Here is a 25,032-nt window from a genome sequence, read left to right as displayed (position 1 = left end):
CCACTGAAACAGTCGCTCCAATGGGGAGCAGCTGTAGAGCAGGGGAGGGCTTATCCCAGTTGCCTGTTTCCGTGGCGCCAGACTCCTCTCCCGGTAGGGAGGGGAGGCTGGCCAGCGAGACTAACATAATTATGAAATTACCCTCAAAACACAATAATTGTCATTACTAAACCATGTTTGGTAGGCATGGATTTGCAATAAAAATAGCTATAATTCACCATTGTTAATCTCCGTCCTTACTCTAAAAATGGTAAACCCCAAACACCACATACGTATATGTTGCCATTCAAAAGTTAAGTTTTCACGCTACTGGATGGCAGCCATCTTGGAATTGTGGGTCAACATTATGACAGAATGTTAAACTGATGTCAGAATCAGATTCGTTGTGGTTGACCTACACCGAAAAGTGTCTTCATACATTATTCTAGGTGCTCTGGTTCAAAAGTAAATTTTTCAAGATTGTACCAGTGGCCATCTTGGATTTGGCCATCTGGCAGAAAGTCGGAGGATGTTTGGGAGGGGCCTGGGGGCTATTTTAACAAAAGGCCCATAGAAGTCAAATTACTCATCAAAACATCTTAGCCAGAGAGTGGTCATGGAATTGAGGTTATAGCATCAGTTATCAGAAACTGTGATTTCCTTCTCACGTCATTAAATTCACCATTGATTAGTTAGTTTAACAGTTTATGATGTTCTATATGGTATCATTGTAATCCTTGACCATGAAAACATAGGGATAGACATCACCTTTTCTGTGTTATCATGTGTGGTTCAGGAGATATGATGCAAACTACATAATTCACTTATGGCGGAATTAAAATGGCCACCGCGAGGCATTTTTGTGATGGCTTAATTTCTGAAAATTTACGGGGCCCCAAACTATATGCGTACCAAGTTTCATGCTTTTATGAAAAAGTGAACATGATTTTCACATATCATCTGGACTAATACACAGAAATCAGGGTTTTGTCATTTATATGGGAGAAGTTTTTTTTACAGAGTGATAACTATCAATAAGATACCAGATTGGCAGGGTTATCATACCAAAATATAAACTAGAGACATGTAGGAAGACAAAAATACAAAAATTGCGCGGTCCCCTTAGGTGGTACCGATTTCACCATTGGCCCATGGACTAATTGCATTGTATCCTTCTCAAAACACCACTGAATTCACCAAAACACCACTGAATTCACCATTAACTATTCATGTGAACAGTTTATGATGTTGTATAGGGTGTCATTGTAATCCCTGACCATGAAAACATAGGGGTAGACATCACATTTTCTGCGTTATCATGTGTGGTTCAGGAGATATGATGAAATCAGGGTTTTGTCATTTTTTGGGGGTAGGTTTGTTTACAGAGTGATAACTATCCTTAAGCTACCAAATCGGAAGGGTTATCATACCAAAATATAAACTAGAGACATGTAGGAAGACAAAAATAACAAAATCATGCGGTCACCTCAGGTGGTACCGATATGTCAAAATTTGAGCCTTGGCCCATGGACTATATCTAGGCTAGAAACCCAATCGGAACATTTTAAGTTACCAACTCCTTTCTAACTAGACTTCTTCCCCCCCCCCCCGCCAATTTTTTATCCCATTTTATCCCCCATTAGTGCTCATTTGATTTCTCAATCCTGGTTGCTACTCCATCCTCTGCCGATCTGGGGAGAGCCGAGACTGGCTCCATGCTTCCTCCGAGACATGGGCAGTCAGTCAGCCGCTTCTTTTCACCTGACAGAGGAAGCTTCACCGGTAGGACATAGCACGTCGGAGGTTCACGCTATTCCAACCACTTCCCCTCCATCTGAACAGGCGCCCTTAATGACCAGAGGAGGAACCACATTAGCAACCAGGATATTGCATGTTTTTGTGAAGGGGGTTCCTATATGAAGGAAACCCCCGGGAGGCACGGGGAGAACATGCAAACTCCACACAGAAAGGCCCTTTTGCCGACCCCACCCGGGCGGTGGGCACTCGAGGACATGCGGACGGGCACGCATTCCTTCAGCGTTCACCTCGTCCCCAGGTGGGAATCGAACCCACGACCTATGAGCTGTGAGGCGATAGTGCTTACCACTGCACCACCGTACCTCCCTCTAACTAGACATTTCTATCTGGTTAGGCTTGTTCGCAAATAAAAAATAATAATTTAGAAAGCAACTGGAGGCAAGATTGTGCAATCAATTCTTAAGGTCAATATAAGTCTTTTTGTGGCAAGTGACCCAGGTAAGTGTGGCAAGTGACTTCAAATTTATCTTGTTTATGCATAGGTTAACTTACTGAATAGACATGAATGTGTTATTTGGCCCCTGTTTTACTTGTGACTTTATGGCTTATTGGACAAGTCAATTAGGCCTAGTTTTGAGCTCATTTGCATATTTAAAATAGATTTTTCCAAGAAACTTGTAAAACAAAAAAGTTCCTTTTCATGTATACTTTCACTGTGTGAGGTTTGATTGTGATAGGCTTCATTTTTTTCTTTACTCCCTATGCGGGTATATTTTGGGTAGCCTATATTCGATTAGTGTATAGCTCATTTGCATATTCAAATTCATTTTCAAAGAAACTTGTAATACAAAAAATTTTACTTTTCATGGATACTTTCATTGTATAAAGTTTTATTTTGATAGGAGTAAAGGAAAAAAATTGCCCCATTGGGGTGTATTGTTGTCTGGCCTTACTGGCACACATCTTGGATTGATGAGAATTAAACATATTTCCTCAACTAGGATTTCTTAGGACTTTTAGTATGTTGTTCTGGACACCTCATAGAAATGATCTAAGCTGCAAAAAATTCTTTTACAATTAGTTTGTTTTTTGGTTCCAAAATGAGTTACTTTGCCTGGACTAATAGCAGATGACAGTAGGAAGCGCGTTCCGCTGTCACTTATCTAAATCACGTTAAATCGACAAGGGATATATATAGGCCCAGGAGGACATATATGTTTCACTTAGGGTGGTGTTTTAATTTCGATGTTTTATTTGGTCCAATATTGAAATGTTCTACAATTGCAGGCTGTGTTACCATTACACATTATTTTAGATCGACCTTTTATATCTATTTCGCCTCATTTGGTTGCTATTTAGTAGCGAAATGGAGTACCCAATTGCATGCTGGGGACTGAGGAGAGAGGGAGAGAGTGACACAGAGAAGGGTGACAGAGGAGAGAGCCAGAGGGGAGGGAGAGAGCCAGAGGGGAGCACTCCGCGCACTGAATAGGCCTGCTTTTCAAAAGCGCAAAGTGCTAAATGTACGCCAGGTCGGAAGATATCAGTAGGCCGGTATTTAGCGCCGACACGCCTAGTCTCGCCCATTCTGGGACTGCGCCACGCCCATTCGGCCTAAAGCGCATTTGGCAGCATAAAGCCATATTGATATCGTCCCAAAACAGGCGCAAGGCACGTTTTTTTGCGGTTAAGGCCCGTTTTAGCGCCGAAGGCCTGTGGGAGAATAGGGCCCTGTATCTATATTTTCATTCTCAATCATCTGTTACGTGAGTTGTGTGACTGAAATGATAAAAGAATAAAATGTCCTTATCTTTTCATATCCATTAAGGCTGAGTGGCTGTAAGCTGTCAGAGAGAAGCTGTGAAGCTCTGGCCTCAGTTCTCAGCTCCCAGTCCTCCAGTCTGAGAGAGCTGGACCTGACTAAGAATGACTTAGAGGACTCTGGACTGAAACTGTTCTATGCTGCCATGGAGAGTCCACACTGCAGACTGGAAACTTTCAGGTCAGTATTACTGATACAACTCAACAGACCACAATGTGGACATCAGAAACATGCTTAAATGTGCAATTGTAGCATTTATTCACTGCGTTCACATAGCTCTGCCCACCAGGCAGCCACTGCTGCCACACACACACACACACACACACACACACACACACACACACACACACACACACACACGGGGGGGGGGGGGGGATTTGGGGGATAATTAAATTAAGCAATAGTTCACGACAGTATATGCTTATTATAGCACACCTAAAGGTGGTGCTTCATCACAGTTACCAGTCAGACCAGTCAACAGATCAGCCGTTACTTGTGTTTCATTCTTTAGCCTCTTTAACCTCTTTATTGGTGCAAAGTCTATGAAAGATTCACGTCTTCAAATCATGTTGGAATTATTGGAATGACAGTAGAGCGCACATGAACAAGCCAACAACGTAGCAAATACATCCAGAAGAGTCTGAATTTAATGTTGTAGCTCAAAACCTTCACAAATATGTTGTATTTGTCATTATTTAGATACTTTTGTTCATAATGTGGCTTATGTCATAATATCTATTGGCCCAAAAGAAAACGAGTGAACTTGGCACAATCCTTTTACAGTGCATCGGCTGTTAGGCTGTAACACAAAACAATGTAATGAGTAGGGTAACTAATTACTTTCACTGGAATAATAACTAAAGTTGTCCGTTACTTTTAAGAAGAGTAACAGGAATGTGTAATTTAATTATTATTCGCCTGTTTATTCCAAAGATTACAATTAAAATTTACATTTTTATCACAACAGACAGCAGTATTTTCTAGTGGTCAGTGTCTACATTACAGTTTGTATTACATGATAATGGTTGTTGTTGTTGTTTAAAGCTACAAGAGTGTCATGTTAATCTTATGTTGTTTTACCAGAATTTGAAATAACCTGCCTGTGAAGCTTAGGTTATTATTATTTATTTTTTTACAATTTACAGAACTGCTGTCTTGTAATTGTATGTATGTAATATATTCTGTCAATCAACACTTTTTGAAACTTCAACTTCTATAATGCAAATTATTGTCATCATTATCATTAGTACTGCTACTACTAATACTACTACTACTACTACTACTGGTGGTGGTAGTATTAGTAGTATTAGTATGCTGTGTATGTTTTGATTGGTATGCTTAATCTCAGCTCTGCTTATAATAACTAATCTTACATTAAATCTGTGATCACAGACTTTCTGACTGTGGATTCTCAAAGCCTCGCTGTAAAGTCCTGGCCTCAGCTCTGAAGTCCAACCCCTCCCATCTGATAAAGCTGGACCTGTGTCAGAACAAGATGTCAGATTCAGCATTGAAGCTGCTCTTTGCTGGACTTGAGAGTCCACACTGTCAACTGGAAACTCTCAAGTAAGATCAGTTTATGTCTGTTGATTTGACACTTCTCCAAACTAAGGTCTGTGCTCTCAAAACAGGTCAGTATCTCTGACTCTGTAAAGGTTGAACCTGCAAGTTTCACATCTCAGATGCTGATAAAAAAATAAGTTATATACAGCAATTGACCTCAAGCCTCATGCTTTGACATCTCCAGCTGGTTCAGAATAGAGCAACAGCAACTATGATTTGAACCAGTAGTCAGGTAACGTCATGATATCCACAATTTGTCATCCCTCCACTGGTTATCAGTTAATTCATGTTACAATTTGACTGAGCACATTTAAAGTAGTTTTGTCCTGAATTACACTGTGGACCTCATACAGTAGTTCCCAATGAGTTGTGAGCAAGCTGAGATGTTTGGATCTGTCTGACTTTCCTTGTCTAGACTCAAGGGCTCCATCAGGCCATCAGGGCTCTTAGACTGTCTGGAAAAGCTTCCTGAGGGGCTTAGGCTTAGGATTCAGTATCATCTTCCGTCTAAGGTGGCTTTGGGGTGAAGTTCCCCATCATCACTCCCTGCTGTCTTTGGCTAGCTAGGTGTACACTGCAGGGAGTGACAGGATCAGAGCCTAGACACCATACTGAACTCTGTGGGCCCTATCGTTACAATCGGCGTAGAAACTGCATTTAAGGCCTGGCCTAGCGCAGTTAGTGGGTGTGGACCAGCGCACTCGCTATCTTGGTATCAGCGCTACACGCAGCCTCAACCATTATAACCACGCTTTTTAAGCGTAAAATTATGCACCATCAGCTCATTGGAGGAGTGCAGTAAAGAGTCACACGCTTGCCTTTTAAGCTCCAATTCCAGGAGAAATCCGGTAAAACCAGACAAAGCCAAGCGCTCTGCCCATCCCGTCTGTCTGTCTCCATTTATAGGCTATTATTCCATATTATTATGCTTCTCAAACCAATCTAACTGCAGTTTAAATACTGCAAGCATGTAAATACGCGGTCCGCTGTCACTTATCTAAATCACGTTAAATCGACAAGGGATATATATAGGCCCAGGAGGACATATATGTTTCACATAGGGTGGTGTTTTCATTTCATGTTTTATTTGGTCCAATATTGAAATGTTCTACAATTGCAGGTTGTGTTACCATTACACATTATTTAGATCGACCTTTATATCTATTTCGGCTCATTTGGTTGCTATTTAGTAGCGAAATGGAGTAGCCCATTGCATGCTGGGACCTTTCACAGGCAGTGAACTTACAACTTATTTTTTCTATGGGACGTGTGTTGTGTCTGTCTGAGCGAGGGAGTCAGAGAGAGACAGTCGTATTGTGCCTGTCAGACTGAGGAGAGAGGGAGAGAGTGACACAGAGAAGGGTGACAGAGGAGAGCCAGAGGGGAGCGCTCCGCGCAACTGGCGCACTGAATAGGCCTGGTTTTCAAAAGCGCTAAGCGCTAAATTTACGCCAGGTGGGAAGATATCATTAGGCCGGTATTTAAGGCCGACACGCCCATTCTCGCCCATTCAGGGAGTGCGCCATGCCCATTCCGCCTAAAGCGCATTTGCCAGCGTAAAGCCATGTTGATATCTTCCCGAGACAGGCGCAAGGCATGTTTTTTTGCGTTTAAGGCCCGTTTTAGCGCCGAAGGCCTGTGGGAGAATAGGGGCCTGTATCTATATTTTCATTCTCAATCATCTGTTACGTGAGTTGTGTGACTGAAATGATAAAAGAATAAAATGTCCTTATCTTTTCATATCCATTAAGGCTGAGTGGCTGTAAGCTGTCAAAGAGAAGCTGTGAAGCTCTGGCCTCAGTTCTCAGCTCCCAGTCCTCCAGTCTGAGAGAGCTGGACCTGACTAAGAATGACTTAGAGGACTCTGGACTGAAACTGTTCTATGCTGCCATGGAGAGTCCACACTGCAGACTGGAAACTTTCAGGTCAGTATTACTGATACAACTCAACAGACCACAATGTGGGCATCAGAAACATGTTTAAATGTGCAATTGTAGCATTTATTCACTGCGTTCACATAGCTCTGCCCACCAGGCAGCCACTGCTGCCACACACACACACACACACACACACACACGGGGGGGGGGGGGGTTTGGGGGATAATTCAATTAAGCAATAGTTCACGACAGTATATGCTTATTATAGCACACCTAAAGGTGGTGCTTCATTACAGTTACCAGTCAGTCCAGTCAACAGATCAGCCGTTACTTGTGTTTCATTCTTTAGCTTCTTTAACCTCTTTATTGGTGCAAAGTCTATGAAAGATTCACGTCTTCAAATCATGTTGGAATTATTGGAATGACAGTAGAGCGCACATGAACAAGCCAACAACGTAGCAAATACATCCAGGAGAGTCTGAATTTAATGTTGTAGCTCAAAACCTTCACAAATATGTTGTATTTGTCATTATTTAGATACTTTTGTTCATAATGTGGCTTATGTCATAATATCTATTGGCCCAAAAGAAAACAAGTAAACTTGGCACAATTGTTTTACAGTGCATGCAGACCACAATGACAAACGTTGTTTGAAGTCGCAGTCGCCCTGCTTTGTGCTGCAGCTTGATTGGCTGTCTTGTTGTCTTTCTGTTTGAAATTTTGAATTTGGCCCCTCCTCTCGTCGCTGTCGTCACTCTCGTCGTGTTGCCAGGTATCCCAGCATGCTTCAGAAGTTGATGACAGACACATCTAATATACAATGAATGAGTGACTTCAGGTGACTTTCGTTGTGCTGCTGTGTATCGGCTGTTAGGCTGTAACACAAAACAATGTAATGAGTAGGGTAACTAATTACTTTCACTGGAATAATAACTAAAGTTGTCCGTTACTTTTAAGAAGAGTAACAGGAATGTGTAATTTAATTATTATTCGCCTGTTTATTCCAAAGATTACAATTAAAATTTACATTTTTATCACAACAGACAGCAGTATTTTCTAGTGGTCAGTGTCTACATTACAGTTTGTATTACATGATAATGGTTGTTGTTGTTGTTTAAAGTTACAAGAGTGTCATGTTAATCTTATGTTGTTTTACCAGAATTTGAAATAACCTGCCTGTGAAGCTTAGGTTATTTTTTTTATTTTTTTTACAATTTACAGAACTGCTGTCTTGTAATTGTATGTATGTAATATATTCTGTCAATCAACACTTTTTGAAACTTCAACTTCTATAATGCAAATTATTGTCATCATTATCATTAGTACTGCTACTACTAATACTACTACTGGTGGTGGTAGTATTAGTATGCTGTGTATGTTTTGATTGGTATGCTTAATCTCAGCTCTGGTTATAATAACTAATCTTACATTAAATCTGTGATCACAGACTTTCTGACTGTGAACTCTCAGAGACTCCCTGTGAAGTCCTGGCCTCAGCTCTGAAGTCCAACCCCTCCCATCTGATAAAGCTGGACCTGTGTAAGAACAAGATGTCACATTCAGAATTGAAGCTGCTCTTTGCTGGACTTGAGAGGCCACACTGTCAACTGGAAACTCTCAAGTAAGATCAGTTTATGTCTGTTTATTTGACACATTTCTCCAAACTAAGGTATGTGCTCTCAAAACAGGTCAGTATCTCTGACTCTGTAAAGGTTGAACCTGCAAGTTTCACATCTCAGATGCTGATAAAAAAAATAAGTTATATACAGCAATTGACCTCAAGCCTCATGCTTTGACATCTCCAGCTGGTTCAGAATAGAGCAACAGCAACTATGATTTGAACCAGTAGTCAGGTAACGTCATGATATCATCAATTTGTCATCCCTCCACTGGTTATCAGTTAATTCATGTTACAATTTTACTGAGCACATTTAAAGTGGTTTTGTCCTGAATTACACTGTGGACCTCATACAGTAGTTCCCAATGAGTTATGCAAGCTGAGATGGACTTTCCTTGTCTAGACTCAAGGGCTCCATCAGGCCATCAGGGCTCTTAGACTGTCTGGAAAAGCTTCCTGAGGGACTTAGGCTTAGGATTCAGTATCATCTTCTGTCTAAGGTGGCTTTGGGGTGAAGTTCCCCATCATCACTCCCTGCTGTCTTTGGCTAGCTAGGTGTACACTGCAGGGAGTGACAGGATCAGAGCCTAGACACCATACTGAACTCTGTGGGCCCTATCGTTGCAATCGGCATAGAAACTGCATTTAAGGCCTGGCCTAGCGCAGTTAGTGGGTGTGGACCAGCGCACTCGCTATCTTGGTATCAGCGCTACACGCAGCCACAACCATTATAACCACGCCTTTTAAGCGTAAAATTATGCGCCATCAGCTCATTGGAGGAGTGCAGTAAAGAGTCACACGCTTGCCTTTTAAGCTCCAATTCCAGGAGAAATCCGGTAAAACCAGACAAAGCCAAGCGCTCTGCCCAACCATCCCTTCATCTCGTCTGTCTGTCTCCATATATAGGCTATTATTCCATATTATTATGCTTCTCAAACGAATCTAACTGCAGTTTAAATACTGCAAGCATGTAAATACGCGGACATCACAGTATAGCACATGACAGTAGAAGCGCGTTCCCTATCACTTATCTAAATCACGTTAAATCGACAAGAGATATATATAGGCCCAGGAGGACATATATGTTTCACATAGGGTGGTGTTTTCATTTCATGTTTTATTTGGTCCAATATTGAAATGTTCTACAATTGCAGGTTGTGTTACCATTACACATTATTTAGATCGACCTTTATATCTATTTCGGCTCATTTGGTTGCTATTTAGTAGCGAAATGGAGTAGCCCATTGCATGCTGGGACCTTTCACAGGCAGTGAACTTACAACTTATTTTTTCTATGGGACGTGTGTTGTGCCTGTCTGAGCGAGGGAGTCAGAGAGAGACAGTCGTATTGTGCCTGTCAGACTGAGGAGAGAGGGAGAGAGTGACACAGAGAAGGGTGACAGAGGAGAGCCAGAGGGGAGCGCTCCGCGCAACTGGCGCACTGAATAGGCCTGGTTTTCAAAAGCGCTAAGCGCTAAATTTACGCCAGGTGGGAAGATATCATTAGGCCGGTATTTAAGGCCGACACACCCATTCTCGCCCATTCAGGGAGTGCGCCACGCCCATTCCGCCTAAAGCGCATTTGCCAGCGTAAAGCCATGTTGATATCTTCCCGAGACAGGCGCAAGGCATGTTTTTTTTGCGTTTAAGGCCCGTTTTAGCGCCGAAGGCCTGTGGGAGAATAGGGGCCTGTATCTATATTTTCATTCTCAATCATCTGTTACGTGAGTTGTGTGACTGAAATGATAAAAGAATAAAATGTCCTTATCTTTTCATATCCATTAAGGCTGAGTGGCTGTAAGCTGTCAGAGAGAAGCTGTGAAGCTCTGGCCTCAGTTCTCAGCTCCCAGTCCTCCAGTCTGAGAGAGCTGGACCTGACTAAGAATGACTTAGAGGACTCTGGACTGAAACTGTTCTATGCTGCTATGGAGAGTCCACACTGCAGACTGGAAACTTTCAGGTCAGTATTACTGATACAACTCAACAGACCACAATGTGGACATCAGAAACATGCTTAAATGTGCAATTGTAGCATTTATTCACTGCGTTCACATAGCTCTGCCCACCAGGCAGCCCCTGCTGCCACACACACACACACACACACACACACACACACACACACACACACACACACACACACACACACACACACACACACGGGGGGGGGGGATTTGGGGGATAATTCAATTAAGCAATAGTTCACGACAGTATATGCTTATTATAGCACACCTAAAGGTGGTGCTTCATCACAGGTACCAGTCAGACCAGTCAACAGATCGGCCGTTACTTGTGTTTCATTCTTTAGCCTCTTTAACCTCTTTATTAGTGCAAAGTCTATGAAAGATTCACGTCGTCTTCAAAGCATGTTGGAATTATTGGAATGACAGTAGAGCTCACATGAACAAGCCAACAACGTAGCAAATACATCCAGGAGAGTCTGAATTTAATGTTGTAGCTCAAAACCTTCACAAATATGTTGTATTTGTCATTATTTAGATACTTTTGTTCATAATGTGGCTTATGTCATAATATCTATTGGCCCAAAAGAAAGGAAGTAAACTTGGCACAATCGTTTTACAGTGCATGCAGACCACAATGACAAAAGTTGTTTGAAGTTGCAGTCGCCCTGCTTTGTGCTGCAGCTTGATTGGCTGTCTTGTTGTCTTTCTATTTGAAAATTTGAATTTGGCCCCTCCTCTCGTCGTGTTGCCAGGTATCCCAGCATGCTTCAGAAGTTGATGACAGACACATCTAATATACAATAAATGAGTGCCTTCAGGTGACTTTCGTTGTGCTGCTGTGTATCGGCTGTTAGGCTGTAACACAAAACAATGTAATGAGTAGGGTAACTAATTACTTTCACTGGAATAATAACTAAAGTTGTCCGTTACTTTTAAGAAGAGTAACAGGAATGTGTAATTTAATTATTATTCCCCTGTTTATTCCAAAGATTACAATTAAAATTTTCATTTTTATCACAACAGACAGCAGTATTTTCTAGTGGTCAGTGTCTACATTACAGTTTGTATTACATGATAATGGTTGTTGTTGTTGTTTAAAGCTACAAGAGTGTCATGTTAATCTTATGTTGTTTTACTAGAATTTGAAATAACCTGCCTGTGAAGCTTAGGTTATTTTTTAATTTTTTTTACAATTTACAGAACTGCTGTCTTGTAATTGTATGTATGTAATATATTCTGTCAATCAACACTTTTTGAAACTTCAACTTCTATAATGCAAATTATTGTCATCATTATCATTAGTACTGCTACTACTAATACTACTACTGGTGGTGGTAGTATTAGTATGCTGTGTATGTTTTGATTGGTATGCTTAATCTCAGCTCTGGTTATAATAACTAATCTTACATTAAATCTGTGATCACAGACTTTCTGACTGTGAACTCTCAGAGACTCCCTGTGAAGTCCTGGCCTCAGCTCTGAAGTCCAACCCCTCCCATCTGATAAAGCTGGACCTGTGTAAGAACAAGATGTCAGATTCAGAATTGAAGCTGCTCTTTGCTGGACTTGAGAGGCCACACTGTCAACTGGAAACTCTCAAGTAAGATCAGTTTATGTCTGTTTATTTGACACATTTCTCCAAACTAAGGTATGTGCTCTCAAAACAGGTCAGTATCTCTGACTCTGTAAAGGTTGAACCTGCAAGTTTCACATCTCAGATGCTGATAAAAAAAATAAGTTATATACAGCAATTGACCTCAAGCCTCATGCTTTGACATCTCCAGCTGGTTCAGAATAGAGCAACAGCAACTATGATTTGAACCAGTAGTCAGGTAACGTCATGATATCCACAATTTGTCATCCCTCCACTGGTTATCATTTCATTCATGTTACAATTTTACTGAGCACATTTAAAGTAGTTTTGTCCTGAATTACACTGTGGACCTCATACAGTAGTTCCCAATGAGTTGTGAGCAAGCTGAGATGTTTGGATCTGTCTGACTTTCCTTGTCTAGACTCAAGGGCTCCATCAGGCCATCAGGGCTCTTAGACTGTCTGGAAAAGCTTCCTGAGGGACTTAGGCTTAGGATTCAGTATCATCTTCCGTCTAAGGTGGCTTTGGGGTGAAGTTCCCCATCATCACTCCCTGATGTCTTTGGCTAGCTAGGTGTACACTGCAGGGAGTGACAGGATCAGAGCCTGGACACCATACTGAACTCTGTATCTATATTTTCATTCTCAATCATCTGTTACGTGAGTTGTGTGACTGAAATGATGAAATAATAAAATGTCCTTATCTTTTCATATCCATTAAGGCTGAGTGGCTGTAAGCTGTCAGAGAGAAGCTGTGAAGTTCTGGCCTCAGTTCTCAGCTCCCAGTCCAACAGGCTGAGAGAGCTGGACCTGGCTAAGAATGACTTAGAGGACTCTGGACTGAAACTGCTCTATGCTGCCATGGAGAGTCCACACTGCAGACTGGAAACTCTCAGGTCAGTATTACTGATACAACTGTTCAACAGACCAACATTTAAATTGCACATCAATGTCAGTGAAGATAACTGACCTCTGTAGGAGTGACCTGTTGTGTTTCCAAAGCAGCTGAGATACCAACATCACAATCATGACTGAGCCTCAGACACCACTTAGCCAATTTGAACTAAGATTAGTTTCTATCCTCTGAGAGAATATTTCATGATCTCCTCTCCTTACTGCCTCTGTTGTTGAAAGCTAAAGTAAAGAACTTGTCACTTTGATGTAACAATATCACATTTCTCAGTACAGTACAGGATGATATCTACAGAAATAGTTATGATATTTCACTATATTCTTATGTTTCCCCCCTTTAATTAAATGTATGTGGCATTGGTGGCACACACACACACACACACACACACACACACACACACACACACACACACACACACACACACACACACACACACAGGAAGAGAGCCAGACAGAAAATAAACAGCTGAAGTTGATCATTTAATTTTTTTTTATATTTACCGTATTGGTCCGAATATAAGACGCCCCCCCTGGAAATACCTCTGAGAAGGGGGCAATAATGTGATGTGAATAATTCAGATCTGTTTGTGTGTGTGTGTGTGTGTGTGTGTGTGTGTGTGTGTGTGTGTGTGTGTGTGTGTGTGTGTGTGTGTGTGTGTGTGTGTGTGTGTGTGTGTGTGTGTTGGCCTACTGACATGACCTGAAAGTGTCCTGTATAAATGTCCTGTCATGTTTGAGGATAGGTCAGGTCCAGGAACTTCACACTTGGGCTGTCCAGTGTCCAAAAGTCCTCACTTTCACTTGTGACAGTGTTGTTCTGTTTTGAGTTAAGTCCAGTATCCGGGTGGTCAGTGTTACTTGGGTGGAGCTGTGCTGGGGAGGGCTCGGCTACAGGCACAATGTGTCGGCCATTCCTCCTGTAGAGCTTTCTAGTGGATGAGGTAACATCTGGGCTCTACGTGAACCTCCTTCACCATCCCTGTCTGGTTGTAACCTTGTGGGATCTGCAACCTGACAACCTGTCCTTCCATCAGAGGTTGAGGTGGTCTGCTGGATTTCTCATAATACAGCTATTGTGACAGTCTCTTATTGAGAAGCTGGGCTTTCACCTGCTCACTGATAGCAGGCATTCAGGATACATAGTATTAGAGTAGAATATTAATATAACATTATTCAAGATACTGTATGCATATATACAGTATGTTCACCAGAGGGCGCTCTGCAGCTGCTGAACTCACACGGTTCAAATGCAAATGCAGTGTCGCATTTAAGTGGTAAGCTGTCATAGATAGCTAGGTCACTACCTAGGGCACTACCTAGGTAAGCTGGCACACCACACATAACATAGGCGGTTCTACTGTTCTGTATGGTTCTGCAGAATATTGGCCGATATATCGATATCGGCATTTTTTCCCTCCCTAATGTCGGTATGGGTTAGCCAAAAATCCAGTATGGGTCAGGCTCTACACTAGATACTATATTCCCCTCGATGGACAATTGTGCCTACTAGGAGAATGGCCACACAGAGGCTGGTGCTCAGTCCACACATGGAGGTTCCACATAATGTTACAATGACCTAGCTTGATCCTAAGATGCTAGCTTGTATTTGGGCTATCAGTGAGGCCACATGGTGGACATGACTAGCTGGTGTCTGGCTCTGTGTCTAAGGTGGCTTTGACGTGAAGTTCACCATCATCACTCTCTGCTGTCTTTGGCTAGCTAGGTGTACACTGCAGGGAGTGACAGGATCAGAGCCTAGACACCATACTGAACTCTGTATCGATATTTTCATTCTCAATCATCTGTTACGTGAATTGTTTGGCTGAAATGATAAAATAATAAAATGTCCTTATCTTTTCATATCCATTAAGGCTGAGTGACTGTAAGCTGTCAGAGAGAAGCTGTGAAGCTCTGGCCTCAGTTCTCAGCTCCCAGTCCAACAGGCTGAAACTGCTGGACCTGACTAAGAATGACTTAGAGGACTCTGGAGTGAAACTGCTCTATGCTGCCATGGAGAGTCCACACTGCAGACTGGAAACTCTCAGGTCAGTATTACTGATACAACTGTTCAACAGACCACCATTTAAATTCTGTTGCACATCAATCTCAGTGAAGATAACTGACCTCTGTAGGAGTGTCCTGTTGTGTTTCAAAAGCAGCTGAGATACCAACATCACAATCATGACTGAGCCTCAGACACCACTTAGCCAATTTGAACTAAGTTTAGTTTCTATCCTCTGAGAGAATATTTCATGATCTCCTCTCCTTACTGCCTCTGTTGTTGAAAGCTAAAGTAAAGAACTTGTCACTTTGATGTAACAATATCACATTTCTCAGTACAGTACAGGATGATATCTACAGAAATAGTTATGGTATTTCACAATATTCTTATTTAGCCCCCTTTAATTAAATGTATGTGGCATTGGTGGAGTGCTATTTGTGTCCAGGTTTTTGTGAACTTTTCACCTCCTATTGTTATTGTTACATGCTTTGGCAATATTGCTTGCTTGTGAACTGCCCGGCATGCCACACACACACACACACACACACACACACACACACACACACACACACACACACACACACACACACACACACACACACACACACACACACACACACACACACACACACACGAGACACACAAGAGAGCAAGTTGATCATTTATTTTCATTTCATTTTTTCATTTATTTATTTAATGTGACTTATTGACCATGATCACATGGTATGGAGCACAAACAAAACATACAAAAACAATATACAATGGCACACAGCATGGCTAGTGCATATGTCATTTAAACAGAGGCAGGACATTCTTCAAAAAAGCACCTAATTTACACATAACTTTTTGTCTGTCTGATTGTAGTAGTAAGATCAGTTTAAACATAGATGGACGAGTTAAATAATATCTGGGTAAATATAACTCTCTGAAATTCAAAATAATTACATTCTTGCATTCAAACAAAATATGATACTCGTCTCCCACACAGTTGTCACTACAGAGGTTACAGATCCTCATACTGTACTTCTATGCAGTCCTTTATATCTACCAACAACCTTGGGGATTCTGGTGTTATTAACCCTGAAGTTACAGATTGCATGTCTATGCCTTTGGTTTACATACAGCAGATAATTTTCCAGTTTAAGTTCTTTTTTGAATTATACGTACAAGTCACATGATGTCATGCTTCTGAGCTCACTTTGCCATTTCTGCATAAACTGATCCTTAAGACTTTGCTCAACAGTTAGCTTCAACCAGTCAATGTTGTTGCACTGCTGTGTAAGCCAGAGGTAAGACAAGCCACAGTCATCCAGAATCTGTTTGACCCACACAGAGTTGTGCAAATCAAGCAGGCAGTTGTACATAATACGGCTAAGTTTGTTCTCCTTGCCTTCAATCAACCTTGCCCAGTAACTGGTCATTATTTTCTTGACAGTGACACAGAGTGGGTATCTCCCCAGCTCCCCATAGACCATATTGTTACACGCTGTCATTTTCAAACCCCCAAGCTTCACACGAATACAACATAACTGGTAGAACCAACTTATCAAAAAGGTCCAGTGTGATATCTACTGGTAAATCATATTTTCTGCATTTAGAAAAAAGGGCTTATGCAGCTCCTCAATGGCGATCTTAAATGATCCATTATAGTTCATAATGACACCAAGGTACTTGAAACAATTAACAATTTCTAGGTTCTCCCCATCACAATTAAACTTCAATTTATCACTGTCAATTTTTCGAGAACCAAAAACTGTGACTTTATTATTAACCTTTAATTTCCATTTGTGACAAAATTCACACATATGGTCTATTGCTTTCTGTAACCCTTCTTTTGATGTGGACATAATAATTGTGTCATCCGCGTACATCAGTACCATAAGCTGCATATAACTATCTATCTAATCTCTTAATATTTACTGTATTGGTATAAGACATCCCCCCCTGGAAATACCTCTGAAAAAGGGGCGTGAATGTGAATGAATGAGGTGTGCGCGTGTGTGGGAGGGGTGGGTGGTGTGTGTGTGTGGGGGGGGGGGGGGGGTTGTGTCCGTGTGTGTGTGTGGGGGGGGGTTGTGTGCGTGTGTGTGTGTGTGTGTGGGGGGGGGGGTGTTGTGTGTGGGTGGTGTGTGTGTGTGGGTGGTGTGTGTGTGTGAGGGGGTGGGTGGCGTGTGGGGGGGGGTGGTGGTGTGTGTGTGTGGTGTGTGTGCATGCGTGTGGGGGGGGTGGTGTGTGTGTGTGTGCATGCATGTGTGTGTGTGGGGCGGTGGGTGGTGTATGCGTGTGTGTGTGTGTGTGGGGGGGGGGGTTGTGTGTGTGTGTGTGTGGGGGGGGGGGGGGGCGGGTGGGGGGTGTGTGTGTGTGCGTGCGTGTGGGGTGGGTGGTGTGCGTGTGTGTGGGGGGGTGGGTGGGTTGTGTGTGTGTGTGTGTGGGGGGGGGTGGTGTGTGTGTGGGGGGGGGGGGGGGTTGGTGTGTGTGTGTGTGGGTGGTGTGTGTGTGTGAGGGGGTGGGTGGTGTGTGTGTGTGTGTGTGTGCGTGCGTGCGTGTGGGGTGGGTGGTGTGCGTGTGTGTGGGGGGGTGGGTGGGTTGTGTGTGTGTGTGTGGGGGGGGTGGTGTGTGTGGGGGGAGGTGGGTGGTGTGTGTGTGGGGCTGTGGGTGGTGTATGCGTGTGTGTGTGTGTGTGTGTGTGTGTGTGTGTGTGTGTGTGTGTGTGTGTGTGCATGCGTGCGTGCGTGTGGGGTGTGTGGTGTGTGTGTGTGCGTGCGTGCGTGCATGCGTGGGGGGGTGGGTGTTGTGTGTGTGTGTGGGGGGGTTTATGCGTGTGTGTGTGTGTGTGTGTGTGTGTGTGTGTGTGTGTGTGTGTGTGTGTGTGTGTGTGTGTGTGTGTGTGTGTGTGTGTGTGTGCATGCGTGCGTGCGTGCGTGTGGGGTGGGTGGTGTGTGTGCGTGCGTGCGTGCATGTGTGGGGGGGTGGGTGTTGTGTGTGTGCGTGTGTGTGTGTGTGTGTGTGTGTGTGTGGGGGGGTGTGTGTGTGTGTGGACGGAGGTGTGTGTGTGTGTGTGTGTGCGTGTGGGGTGGGTGGTGTGCGTGCGTGCGTGCATGTGTGGGGGGGTGGGTTGTGTTGTGTGTGTGTGTGTGGGGGGAGGTGGGTGGTGTGTGTGTGTGGTGGGTGGTGTGTGTGCATGCGTGTGGGGGGGTGGGTGGTGTGTGTGTGCGCGCGCGCGCGTGCGTGTGTGTGTGTGTGGGGTGGGTGGTGTGTGCGTGCGTGTGTGGGGGGGGGGTGTGTGTGCGTGTGTGGGGGGTGGGTGGTGTGTGTGTGTGTGTTGGGGGGGGGTGTAGTGTGTGTGTGTGTGTGCATGTGTGGGGGGTGGGTGTTGTGCGTGTGTGTGTGTGTGTGTGTGTGTGTGTGTGTGTGTGTAGGGGTGGATGGTGTGTGTGTGGGGGGAGGTGGGTGGTGTATGTGTGGGTGGTGTGTGTGCATGCATGTGGGGGGGGGGTATGTGTGTGTGCATGCGTGTGTGTGTGTGGGGCGGTGGGTGGTGAATGCGTGTGTATGCGCGTGTGTGTGTGTGTGTGTGTGTCTTAAACTGACAACTGGACACAGTCCTTGTATTTAGGAATTGGCCTACTGACCTGAAAGTGCCCTGTATAAATGTCCTGTCATGTTTGAGGATAGGTCAGGTCCAGGAACTTCACACTTGGGCTGTCCAGTGTCCAAAAGTCCTCACCTTTCACTTGTGACAGTGTTGTTCTGTTTTGAGTTAAGTCCACTATCCAGGTGGTCAGAGTGGGAACTACATGGAGGCCATCAGGCCATGGTTTGTGTTGCCCCTCCCTCTGGCTGTGATGCCCTCAGATCTCTAAGACCACCTTGGCAGTGCCCTGCTACCAGCCTGCTACTGTTAGTTGCTTTAAAAGCATCAGTGGTCTCAGTTTAATGTAGCTGCTCTATGTAAAGGATGTGTCATTGAACCATTTTAACAAACATTTCAGAAAAAAATCACTCTTCATGATGTCAACAGAGCAATGACCTTTGTGCCCTGACATGTGACCTTTGTGCCCTGACATGTGACCTTTGTGCCCCTAAAATGATGACATTCCCACCCTGTCAGGTGATCAGTGTCTCTTGGGTGGAGCTGTGCTGGGGAGGCTCAGCTACAGGCACAATGTGTCGGCCATTCCTCCTGTACAACTTTCCTTTAAAGAGAATTCTGTTTTTTACACCTCGAACCTTATTTCCTGCTTAAAATATGATGTTTTACTCACCCAGAGAACTTTGACCCAGAGATTACTGTGCCTGGCCTTGGTCTTTCTAGTGTTTTAATGGAGGATATGAGTGGAAATCCTTCATATTGAAGGTTATTAAATGTTCATGTTTCCATCATCAAAGAGAATCTGCTGGTCTGACTTCTTCCCTGTTTATTCCTCCAGGGTGGAACAAGGAGTGCCAAGGTCAATACTAGGTGTGAGTAAATGTAAGTGTGTATTTTATTTAGTTTGATTCATAAAAACAAAGCAACACATTCAACTAGTGAGAAGGAAAGTGCATCTACAGCACAGTCTGTGACGTCCATTCATTCACATCCTGTGAGTCAGGAAGATGGCTGACATCATGTGACATCATCAAACTGCTGAGAAATGAACTGTCAATAAATCAACAAACAAACAAACAAACATGTTAGATGAGAAGCTGCTGCTGTAACGAGTCTTGTTGTCTCATCAGATGCCTGTGATCTCACACTGGAGCCAAACACAGCAAACAGATACCTCCTCCTGTCTGAAGACAACAGAAAGGTGACACATGTGACAGAGAAGCAGCCATATCCTGATCACCCAGAGAGATTTCACACCTATCAGCAGCTGCTGTGTAGAGATGGTCTGACTGGTCGCTGTTACTGGGAGGTGGAGAGCAAAGGAAGGATTCGTATAGGAGTGACTTACAGAGGAATCAGCAGGAGAGGAGAGCATGATGACTGTAACCTTGGATTTAATGAAAAGTCCTGGAGTCTGTCCTGCCAAGATAATGGTTGCATTGCCCTGCACAATGACAGACGCACACACATACCTCTCCCCTCCTCCTGTGTCTCTAACAGATTTGCAGTGTATCTTGACTGGCCTGCTGGCTCTCTGTCCTTCTACACAGTTTCCTCTGACAAACTGATTCACCTCCACACTTTCCACTCTTCATTCACTGAACCACTTTACCCTGCGTTCTCTCTGTGGTCTGATGCCTCAGTGTCTCTGTGTCAGATAGAGGAGTGAGAGAGAAACACACTGTGACCAAACACAGCTGCTGACATGATGCTTCACTCTGTACAGCAGGGATGTCAGAGATACGGCCCGCGGGCAGGTTTCATCCGGCCCGCGAGATGTTTTGGAATATATATATATATATATATATATTTTTTTTTTAATTATTATTAAATTTGCACCCCATTATCATGAACTACGTGTGGCTAATGAGCAAGCTAAGAGTTCATTCATAAGTTAATTAACCTGCACTACAAGGAAGTATGTCAGTAGGTCATCAGGTGTAAACAAAGCCGCCATGATGCCACGCTGGAATTGAATCGCGCATTCGGCTACCTACCAAAAAACAAAGGAATCAACAAGATGCTGTCGAAAAAGAGAAAGGTTGACACGGAATGCAGGCAGTTTCAAGAGAAATGGAAGGAGCAGTATTTCTTTTGTGAAGTATATGAGTCGAATTGATTTTAGTAAAAAAAAAAATCCGGCCCCCATGAGGTCTCAGTTGAACAAATCCGGCCCTCTACCTAATATGAGTCTGACACCCCTGCTGTACAGGATCACACACAAACTGCTCATGTGGATTTGAACAGCCAGGATCCGTCAGTCAGTGTGAACATGCTGTGTGTGTGTGTGTGTGTGTGTGTGTGTGTGTGTGTGTGTGTGAGCAACTGAGCTGCCAAGTCACAATTTAACAATTTAACCTATTCGCCAGAATCACAAATTGCCTTCTTTCTCTCTCTCTCTCCCTCTATGCAGGGGCGCGCCGCATTGCCGCCCTCTCTCTGTCTCTGTCTCTCCCTCCCTGCTCGCTCTCTCTCTCTCTCTCCCTGCTCTCTCTCTCTCTCTCCCTCTCTCTCTCTCTGTCAGGCTTCGTGTAAGGCATGTGGATTTATGCGCGGATAGTTGATGGCCAAGACACACTTGGTAAACTGAAGTCTCGATGAGCAGGAACGCTGTGGAACTTGATAGCTGGGTCTGCAAGGTTCGAAGTTGGGAACGGTTGCAGAGGTTAGTCTAGTTTATGAACAACTACAGAGGACTTGCAGAGCAGGCCCTTATAGGTCCCAACTATGACATCATCACCTTCTGTGACATCATCAGTGAGTGAACTATGACATCACAGTAGGAATGATGACATCACAGTAGGAATGATGACATCATCCTAACACTCTCCCCCCCCCCCTCTCTCTCTCTCTCTCCCCCTCTCTCTCCCTCTCTCTCTCTCTGTCTCTCTCCCTCTCTCTCTCCCCCTCTCTCTCTCTCTCTCTCTCTCCCTGCTCTCTCTCCCTCTCTCTCTCTCCCTCTCCCTCCCTCCCTCTCTCTCCCTCTCCCTGCTCTCCCTCTCTCTCTCTCTCCCTCCCTCTCTCTCTCTCTCTCTCTCTCTCTCTCTCTCTCTATGCAGTCACGTGCTGCGCGTCACCCCTCCTGCTCTGCTCTCCTCTCTGTCTCTGCTCTCCTCACATGAACGTCACCTCGCTCTCCTTCAGTGGGTAACGATCACCGTCATCGCTGCCATTTAGGTTCCTCACAGAAGGAAATATGAAGCGTCGTCACGCGCAACAACAGAACGAGTCAGAGCTGTCCACGCGGCGGAGGAGAGCACGCGCTTGCAGGTGCTTCATACTGAGAGGAAATGAATGAGTAGGCGTTATCACTGGAACATGGCTGTATGGACTAAAAGTCAGTCAGTCTAAAACGTTGTGGAGTCTTGGTGTTTATTGATCATTAGTTTTGACGAAGTGAACCAGCAGACAGATAACAACCAACATGATCGATAGTCTACTGTTTTATTTGTGCACGATTTGAGCAATATGCCTGCGTGCGCCACGTGTAATAATACAAACTGTCGCAGTTGGAAACCTCAAAGGAGAGCAAACGGCTATATTAACTTATAGCCTAATTTAACATCCAAAATGTAAATCCTGCATGGTGTCATATGGCTGTTGTGAATCATGATTCTATCTGAATAGATATTCTTAGTGACATATTCTTGTTTTTTGTTTAGCAGAACAGACAGTCTTGCTCATTGACACAGCTTTAAATGACATTACTTTGTAGACAGACCTGCAGGTGCGACTGGTGCGTTTTTGTCCCGGGACATAGAAAGTAGGGCTGGCTGATATGTTTCAAATCAATGCCATGATAATCATATGGAAGTCATAAGAAAATGAGCGACCCATAATGACATCACAACAGTGTAATCCTGTTAATTTAAACATGAGATTTTCCTCTAAATCTGACTTCAAACGTCTTTTATCCCCCCGCTGGCGATAAGGTCCCTTCCCCCGAAGTCTCAGTCCAACTTTTGGTGAAACTTGGCAGCTCTGATTAACTGATCAGAGTTTTCACATCACCTGTAGCCTACAAGAACACACATTTTACTTTGAAAATCAAGTGAATGAGACAGAATCTAATTATTGTTTTTCATCAGTTATGATGTGATTGACAGGTTCAAATATTCCGCCTTTGAATCTTTGTTTTTATTTGATCAATCTCACACCTCCAAGCTAAACATCAATCTTGTTTTGTACAGGATTAAACGTTAAATGAAAAATTGCTTAGTCTGCATCATTTTAGACAGTGTTTACTTTAATATGTTATTATTGTTGCCTTTAAACCAGTGTATTGCTCTGTTGTTAAATAAGTTGTGAGTGATCTGATGAAAATCAAGGAAAATGTAACCTGCTGATTTACATTGCCAATTAGGCGCTGACACTCTGATTTATCAATTCATGTTAAGGATCTTGAATTATGAAAAATAAAACACAAGAAATGATCGATTTTGAATACAAGTGCAACAACATGACTTTCCATAAAAGTGGCCTAATAGGCCTAATGTATTTCTATGTATTTAGTTTATGTTTTTATTTTCTAGTTGATTCCTAATGAGATGAATCATGTATTTTATATATTTTTTATTAAGTTATTGTTGTCATGTGACAGCGTGGACGAATCAATAAAAAGAGGGTTGAGCCTAAACAATCAAGTGTCCTGAATCTGATTGATATCAAAACACATCACATCCTCAAGATACAAAAGATACTGTAAAACAAACAAGATAAACAAACAAAACAACACAATCTATAGTGCACTCAGATCCTGCCATCGTCATAATTACTGACACTGCTGTAAAAAGTTGTTGAATCAAACTCTATCAGATTGCCATATTTTTGAGGATCTGCCTTTACTCATAATAAATATTGTCCAACCTGAGACTTGAGAGTTCATTCCACCGATGGACTATTACTGAGGGGTTGGATGCTTTCAGTTTCACGCTATGCACTTCCTAGCTGCCATGTAGACACACAGTGTGATATGATCTTAGTCACAGAGTTCCAAAATAAAGTCAATTACATGACCAAACCATATGAAAAAAAAAATTGCCTTTTGTACAGTGCCAGCAGAGAAATGACATACTGTTCATTCTTTTGGGGATTATATAGAGTCCCTGGTGAAAATGCTCCTGCTCTCAAGTTATAGGTTTTTATTTTAGAAACAAGTCCTGTTTTTCTTTTGAAGTGGAAAAAAAAGCTTGTGACAAGTCACTCATCATCACAGCAAGAGACCTGATCATCATGTCAGACAAGTCACTCATCACAGCAAGAGACCTGATCATCATGTCAGACAAGTCACTCATCATCACAGCAAGAGACCTGATCATCATGTCAGACAAGTCACTGATCACAGCAAGAGACCTAGTCATCATGTCAGACAAGTCACTGATCATCACAGCAAGAGACCTGATCATCATGTCAGACAAGTCACTCATCATCACAGCAAGAGACCTAGTCATCATGTCAGACAAGTCACTCATCACAGCAAGAGACCTGATCATCATGTCAGACAAGTCACTCATCATCACAGCAAGAGACCTGCTCATCATGTCAGACAAGTCACTCATCACAGCAAGAGACCTGATCATCATGTCAGACAAGTCACTCATCATCACAGCAAGAGACCTGATCATCAGGTCAGACAAGTCACTCATCATCACACTGAACCTGGTCTGTATCCCATGAGCCTTCAAATCCCCAAAAAGAGCATTTTAATTGTGGTTGTGTATAAACAACTTTTTGTTTCTATCTTAGATTTCTTTATTTTGCTCTGCCTGAAATCTTTGATTATATTTTTCATCCATTCACTTTGGAAACAGGAATTTAGGCTACTGTTAAAATCGAAAAATGGAGGCAGAGCAGCAGCAAGTGTAAACCTAACAAGAGTAGAGCTCTTCTACCATCTAGTGGAGGAACCCTGCTATTGCAGCCTGTTTCCTGAACCCACTGACTACTATTTGATGTTCACTTAGTCAGAATCAGAATCACTTTTATTGCCACTAATATGCACTATTACCTACAAGGAATCTGTCTTAGTGTAAGTATGCAGTTAAGCGCTCATATCAATATTCAGAGATGAAGAGAAAATATCTACGACACAAAATCACAACATTGCCAGTTTAGTCCAATACTAAAATATACTAAAAAATAGGACTTTACAGTCCAAGCGGTGCGCAATGTAGTTCAAGAGTAATATAATGGAGTAAAAAGTTCTGGTAGGAGAAGCAATACTTTATTTAACGAGTGTAGTCCAGCTGCTGTTACTGTAACGAGTGTAGTCCAGCTGCTGTTACTGTAGCCTAACGAGTGTAGTCCAGCTGCTGTTACTGTAACGAGTGTAGTCCAGGTGCTGTTACTGTAAAGT

General features: G+C 43.1%; 1 protein-coding gene across 1 annotated transcript in view; it reads left to right on the top strand.

The window, feature by feature from the left end:
* Positions 1-14,023, top strand: part of LOC310791510 (protein NLRC3-like) — a gene marked incomplete at both ends in the record, with an annotated part of 55,454 nt that extends 41,431 nt beyond the window's left edge. The window contains 6 exons of the mRNA XM_083653186.1: positions 3,566-3,739; positions 4,952-5,125; positions 8,447-8,620; positions 12,005-12,178; positions 12,966-13,039; positions 13,911-14,023. Of these exons, the coding sequence (XP_083509312.1) occupies positions 3,566-3,739; positions 4,952-5,125; positions 8,447-8,620; positions 12,005-12,178; positions 12,966-13,039; positions 13,911-14,023 (883 nt within the window). The remainder of the gene's footprint in view (positions 1-3,565; positions 3,740-4,951; positions 5,126-8,446; positions 8,621-12,004; positions 12,179-12,965; positions 13,040-13,910) is intronic.
* Between the last annotated feature and the right edge of the window lie 11,009 nt (positions 14,024-25,032).

The sequence above is a fragment of the Poromitra crassiceps genome (assembly GCF_964638095.1).
Source record: "Poromitra crassiceps genome assembly, chromosome: 16".
Taxonomy (NCBI): Eukaryota; Metazoa; Chordata; class Actinopteri; order Beryciformes; family Melamphaidae; genus Poromitra; species Poromitra crassiceps.
The sequence above is the reverse complement of the archived record's forward strand: the minus strand, read 5'-3'. Positions and strand labels throughout refer to the sequence as shown.